The sequence below is a fragment of the Papilio polytes genome, unplaced genomic scaffold, assembly GCF_000836215.1.
Source record: "Papilio polytes unplaced genomic scaffold, Ppol_1.0 DF821289.1, whole genome shotgun sequence".
NCBI classification, from domain to species: Eukaryota; Metazoa; Arthropoda; class Insecta; order Lepidoptera; family Papilionidae; genus Papilio; species Papilio polytes.
Window position 1 is genome coordinate 3,178,010 of NW_013527915.1, and position 7,259 is coordinate 3,185,268.

The window sequence follows — 7,259 nt, forward strand, 5'->3', positions numbered from 1 at the left end:
GCCGCAATCACCAGCTCTCGCTTCCCGACGGAAACGCGACGCTATCACCGCTTACTTCTTTATTATTCATGCTCGAACGACTATGCGGGAACCACAAACGCACACCACAAATGTCCCGAATAACACCTGTCAATTTCACTAGTTTACGTCTCGGTTCAATGTGTGCACTCTAATTTATAACGTTTAAATAACTATTAAATTAAAACTCAGTTTTAAGTTTATTTGGACAAAGGATGAGACCGTAAATTTTTGTAACCGCGATACGTGCGATCGTCCACACGCAACAAAAATCGAGCGAGACTGGCTCTTTTGCAGAAGGGGGAGGAAGCGGCGCTAGAGAGAGACGGCATGTTAAAATGGCGACAGCACTATGAACAGCTGCTCCATCGAGTTCGCTTGGCGTGTCGTTTATCCTCTTTGAAGGGAACTCTGCAGTATGCCTGCTGTTGTATTGTATTGTTCTGTGCAATACAATACAGAATTGGGAAAAAAAATTATCAGTGTAGTTTAGGTAATACACTTGCACGGCTGAAGGAGTAGTATAAAGTCCGGTTTGTAACTTTTTGTTTATTTCAAACACACTTCGGGAAAAATATTTGTTAGGCGGGAAAGTAATTAATGCAAGTCAAGTTGCAATGCTCATACTTAAATGCTTAAATTATGCTACTTTTCGTCATCAGAGATTTCTTCATTAAAGTATGTCTCAAAAGTGAAACCAACTTTACCTTGAAAACATAGTCCGTTGAAAACCTAAACATTCATAAATACGCTTGTAGTCCAGAAGTGTGCAGAGAGTGCAGATTTCATATGCAACGAACCATACACCTTTCTCGCTTATTCTAAATCCATGGCAAACTAATAGCGTGACACTTCAGAACACTGTCTCTTTTTTATAGATAGTATGAGAAGGACAGCTATACTGTCGTATTACAGGTGTTACTATTAAGGTGGAGATTTACAGCAAGAATAGTATCATCAGGCTGCTGCTATTAGTATGTCCAGTAACTGCCCTAATATCTTATACAAAAGGATTATAAACAACCTACCCCTGGATGGAGTGTTATAATATAGTTATTTTTTCTATGGAGCATTCGTTCATACAACCATGTCGATTTCCGCAGTATCAATTTGTTTGTTGCATTAATTCTCAATGTCGCTCTCTCTCTCTCATGATATTAATGTTACCAGCGCAATAGCTTTTCCCTAAATTCGAGAATATGGAAAATTAATTTTTAAAATGCATTTCCCATTTATGTTTATTTTTAGTACAATGACTAAAACGGTGTAATACGTTCTATGCCACTACGATTGTTCGATGTCTTTCACATCAATTTCGCCAGGCGAGACACTGCGTCGACTGCACGCATGAATGTCTGCAATTGCATAATTTAAAAAAAAAACGTTTAGCTGTACTTTAAACATGGGAGAAAGTCGAAAGTCAAATATATCGAACGTTCAGTTGAGACGACTAGTTCAACACTGAGCTTGTTAATATAAATGTATTGATAAATAGCACAAATTAACAAATAACTTTTAAGAATACAGAACACATCAAAAACAGTTAAAAAGCAAACACACAGTTGGTTTATAAACATAAGGATAGAACTATTTTTTCAACAATTGACGTATTAATTAAGGGAAGATGAAATAAAAAGCATTGCAATAAATATCAATGATTTTATCACAGAGAATCACATTGTGTTATACAACATATTTATGTGGCTAGTATAAAATATTCCTTATATGACATAATTACATTATTGTGTATATATTAAATACTTAAATTACCATTGGAAACATTGCTACAAAATACTATCTTTGTCTATTGAGTGTTGTTTTAAAAAATACAAAATAAATTACACTAAAAAATTAACCATTAAAGTCTTTGATATTGCAAGAATTTTTAAATAAACATTATAAAGGTATTTTACATAATTGAATTCCAATTTTTGTTTTAAATAATTATTAAATAAATATGTTTAACAAATTACTCGGTTTTATGAAAAAATGACGATTGTTTTTTTTATAATTATAATAAATGTGACAAAAGGGCAAAAAGATTCTCACCATCAATAACAATAAAATTAGATTTATTTTTTTGTGACACTTTAGTGAGAAAAGGGATATTCAATAATTACCAAAACATTATCCAATACGAACACACATCAAAATTTCCCTACGATCTATTTTCAAATACGTGTCCACAACTAAACTACAGAGCTAAGTGATTTTGTACAGTAAAATGTTATAGTTATACAAACAATTCAATACATTATTGTCTATTTACATTATGTATACTTTGGACTGGCTTCGCTTTAGAATTCGTTACAATGTTTATATACAAGAATGTATATCCTATTTTAGAGAATACATAAATCTTGTTAACATAATATCATATATTGAGGCCATTATTTTTGACGAAGTGTTTTTTATGAGACGATCTTTTCTTTTCATATTATATTTATATATTTCATATATTTTTTCATCAAAACAAATGGTGAAACGGAATTTAAAAGATTTTGATGTGTTTTACTTTTTTTATCTGTAATTCGGGTACACTCAGCCTCTTTTAGCATTTAAAAATCATAGTCTATTAAAATATTGCATTGTAAGAAAACAAAATATTCTTTTTATTATTCTATTCGATAAAAGTTAATAAATAAATTCTCTAATAACTAAGATATGAATGAAAATTGGCTAAAACTGACCGACAGAGCATTAAATTGGTTTAATGTGATTGAATAAAATTGATTATTTTAAAACAAACCCTGCAAAGTAGGATTCACTTTTGGAGATTTTAATATTTGCATACAAAATATCGACTTTTGAGGGTAATAAGTGTAATACATGATTCAGAAATCTTTGGTGGACAACATACAAAACTCAATATTTTTAACTTAAAAATGTGATTTTAAAGTTAGGTCTGTGTGAAAAATCGAAATAATCAAGGTGTTTTAGGTAGCCTAGGTGATCTAGGATAGTTCAAATCCTGTATTACTGTTTACCGCGTACCGCAACTTGTCTCGCAACGTGCTGCGTTTCTGGTAGTTCGGCAACTTCAGTAAGTTAAAGCAGGTAGAAGAAGTCGGTAAACGGTTCAATGGATCCTTCTTTCTTATCGTGAAGAATCCTCTTATTACACTACCTGTAAAAACATCAATATTAATGTTAAATTATACATTATAATCTATACTTAATATATTATAGGGTAATTTTTATATTTATATTTTGAATAGTACTTTTTTAATGGAAAATAAAAACCCTACACATGATACCCTTTAGGCTATATATAATTTTTTCACGCTATTAAACTTAGGAGTAAATTATTTTGAAAAAAAAAAACACTGTCGTGAAAGAGACAAAGACTACAAGCTGACAACATCAAAGAACCAATTCTCAGCCAACGTCAAGCTTTCGTTGTTATTGAAGCATTTAAATTTTGACATTTGCAATTGTAAATTTTACAAATGTATATTATTGGGGACAGTTTTTATAATGTAACGTGGATGAATCCGCACTGGAACAGCTAATTTAATTATAATAAAAGTATACCAATGGTGTCCCCCGTGTCCTCGTCGTCGCCGACCTCCACGCAGCGTATGGAGAAGGGAGGCTTGAGGTGAGCGAACCCCAGCACCGGCGGCTTGGAGCACGATGTCACAAACTGAAAATACATTTCTCTTACTTTAAAGCTAATTAACTATGTGAAAGATTATGGAGGAGTAGTTTCAAAAAGTGTATCGAAAATGAAGGAGTATTGCAAAGGAGTGGTGTGAATGATAAGTGTGGTGGAGTAGTGTGAATAACTAGTTGTGTACAATAGTTGAAGTAGTTGTATAATTTATTTACTTTAATGTATATGTATTTATTTTAATACATTACTTGTATAATTAATTCTGAAGTAGTTGATTCATCTAATAGCCTGAAGGAGTAGTCCATCTGAACTACTCATCTGAGTAGCGCAAATGAAGTCTGAGTTAGGTCTCTGTGGGAGTAGTTTGAAGGAGTAGTGTGAAATAAAAGTCTGATGGAGTAGTTTGGAGATGTACGAATGAATAGTGTGAAGGAGTAGTTTGGAGTAGTTGGATTAAATACTACGAAGAAATTTAGAGGAGTAGTACAAATGAGTAGTTTGTAGTCGTTTTAATGAGTAGTTTGCGGGAGTAGTGTGTGGTAGTTTGCAGGGGAAGGGAAGGGGGGAGTACCTTGAGGAACATGGCGCGCTCGTGCTCGGAGAAGTCGCGCTGCAGCACGTCCCAGAGCCAGCAGACGACGCGGTGCGAGTCGTGGAAGCCGCCGTAGTAGAGCGTGTGGCGGCGCAGGTCGCGCAGGTCCAGCGGCACGTTGTCGCCGCTGATCAGACGCTGCAGCTGCACACAGTAACACAACATTTATTTATTTAGCAGGAAAACTAAAACGTCATACATTGCCACACTGTACCGTAAGTATATTTATCACATTGAATTCGATATAAATTACAAATTTAAAGAAACCAATCTAAAGAATTTTATTTTTATAACATTACTAGCTTTCGCCCCCGACTCCGTCCACGTTGAATAAAAAAAACAATAGTGAGTAGCCTACGTGTTCTTCCAGAATATCTTCTACATTTTTACTAAATTTCGTCGAAATCTCTTAAGCCGTTTAAGCTACAAACTCTAACATCCATCCACCCATCTAAACTTTCGCATTTATAATATTAGTATGAAGTATGATAGTCACGTTTATCTATAATCTATACTAATATTATAAGAGAAAAGATTTGTAGATTTGTAGTTTTGTATTCTTCTTCTTTTGGTGCAGTCTCCTAACGAACATTGGCAATCATTACAGCGACTTGAAGTTTGGACACAGCAGCTCTAAATATAGAACGCGTACTTTTGTTGTACCATTGGCGAAGATTTTTAAGCCACGATGTTCTTCTCCTTCCTGGACTTCTTTTCCCTAGAATCTTACCCTGAATGATAGTCTGTAACAATTCAATCATCAATCCATCTAAACTTTCGCATTTATAATATTAGTATGAAGTATGATAGTCACGTTTATCTATAATCTATACTAATATTATAAGAGAAAAGATTTGTAGTTTTGGAGTTTTGTATGTAGTGGAATAACTCAAAAACTACTGGGCCGATTTCAAATATTCTTGCATCATTAAAAAGCTACATGACCGCTGATTAACATAACATAGGATGTAAATTTAATATATTTTTAATTCCACGCCGAGCAAGAGATAGTTAATTTTGATTTTAGGTTTTTACTAGAAAAAAAAAATGTATTTTCAACATGAGCTGACCTCAGGAGTGGAGAACAAGGAGAGCCATTCAGGATTGATGATTGTCCTGAATCCTTTGATGAACGCGTTCGTTTGATCCTTGATCTGCGTGTGCATACGGAAGTGTGCCATCATATGGATGTAGTTTATTCTGAAACAAACACAACAATTTTAACAACAAAAAATATATCGGTCCTGTGCCTTTCTATTACGACAAAGAATAGCTATTTTGGCACTCATTCAAAAAATAATTCATTCATTTGCCTGTTTTTTACTTGAAAAAACTAACATATAGTCGATTAAAAAGTCAAATTTAGCCTTTTACACCTTCGTACGACTTTAAAATTAATATGAAATAGTGATTTTGAAAACAGAAACCATGTATGCTGACCCATTAGCCCGTGGAATAAACTAAAGAGAGAGTGTAAAGAGAGAGAGAGATAGAGAGAGAGAGAGAGAGAGAGAGAGACAGACAGACAGACAGAGAAAGATTGAGATTGCGTAGGTTTACTATAATTATTTCAAATTCGTTCTTCAACCATTACTTCATTCCAGTATATTTCAATTATTAACTTACTTATTTTCATTAGTAACCGGTATCGCCTTCCCGCCGGGCACCAGCTCGTGTGTTACAATCTCTCCCAACCTCTCCTCGTCCACTGAGAATGTTAACTCCAACGTAGATATGTCACCCTGAAAACATAATAATATTACACTAATGTTTAAAAGTGTCATACCAAACAATTAATAAGACAGTAACTAATATTTACTGAAATAAAACTTTAGAAAAATTGTTTACTATCATTTTTTTTTATTTATTGATTATAAGTACAGTACAATATCGTCTTCTTTTCCTTCAGGTTCTTAAACCTTTTGGTTTGTGAGAACCCTGCACATTCTCGTTGGGTAGTTACATTTTTTTTTTGCATGCGACAGATACGGCTTACACGTCATGTATAAACTAGGGACTTGAGACATTATAATTTATGAATGCAATAAATGTGATGTATGTTACAAACTTTTTATCTAAACATTATCTCGCCGGTTCCTTAAAACCGCAATAGTACACACTACTTTTACATACTTCTTTTTCGACCGACATCCGAAAAGAAGGAGGTACTCAATTCGTCTGTATGTTTTTTTTTTATGTGTGTTACGGCATAACTCCGCCGCTAGTGGACCGATTTTGATAATTCTTTTTTTATCCGAAAGGTAATGCTTGTAGGTGGGTCCCATTTTTTATGACATATTAGCAGATTTCTGTTAAGTTCACCATAGTGAAATGGCGGGATTCGAACCCTTAACCATGTGATCGGAAATCCGTATCCCTAACCATTAGACTATTGGAGCTTAATTATCCAACATTCCATTATTTATCCTCTTTCATACAATATTACTTCTGTTACTTTTCGTAACCATACTAATATTTGATTTTCATGTATTAAAGAACTGCAAGTGAAGAATATATGACCTGGAAGTGCTTAATGTAGGTGAGGCTGCGGTAGAGGTCGCGGTCCAGCGAGGGCAGCTCGTCTATCCAGGAGTACAGCGCCTGCTGCGTCTGCCCCAACACTTGGCTCAGGAAGAACGACGCGAACGGCACGTCCACCACGATACCCTGGACAAACATTAAACAATTTAAAACAATGACTATCTACTCTTCCTTTTAAAATTGTCTGAAAACCAGCTAGATAACCGCAACCAGTATAATTTGAGCCTACCCCTTTTGCCTTCTATAACAAATTTTCACACATGTTCTTTATTACTGCAATTTTTTATGTCAATAAAAAGGTCATTTATTTATTATTAGCTTTTGCCCGCAATTCCGTCCGCGTGGTATTAAAAAAACTTCTCCAAATTGAAAGAATACAAGGTGACATCTAAATGTTTCCAATATTACCTCATAGACCGCTTTGCCGAGCATCCTTCCGATGAACTCGAAGAGCTGGAGGTGGTTCTCCTGCAGACAGGAGGTGGGCGAGGG

General features: G+C 34.5%; 1 protein-coding gene across 1 annotated transcript in view; it reads right to left on the reverse strand.

The window, feature by feature from the left end:
* Positions 1 to 1,992: 1,992 nt before the first annotated feature.
* The window catches only part of LOC106109109 (ubiquitin-protein ligase E3B), a 12,914-nt gene continuing 7,647 nt past the window's right edge, over positions 1,993 to 7,259 (reverse strand). Inside the window, exons 10-16 of the mRNA XM_013290512.1 lie at positions 7,176 to 7,258; positions 6,747 to 6,893; positions 5,853 to 5,968; positions 5,297 to 5,426; positions 4,206 to 4,370; positions 3,553 to 3,664; positions 1,993 to 3,145 (exon numbers count right to left, since the gene is read on the reverse strand). Coding sequence (XP_013145966.1) covers positions 2,973 to 3,145; positions 3,553 to 3,664; positions 4,206 to 4,370; positions 5,297 to 5,426; positions 5,853 to 5,968; positions 6,747 to 6,893; positions 7,176 to 7,258 — 926 coding nt within the window. The 3' untranslated portion in view covers positions 1,993 to 2,972. The remainder of the gene's footprint in view (positions 3,146 to 3,552; positions 3,665 to 4,205; positions 4,371 to 5,296; positions 5,427 to 5,852; positions 5,969 to 6,746; positions 6,894 to 7,175; position 7,259) is intronic.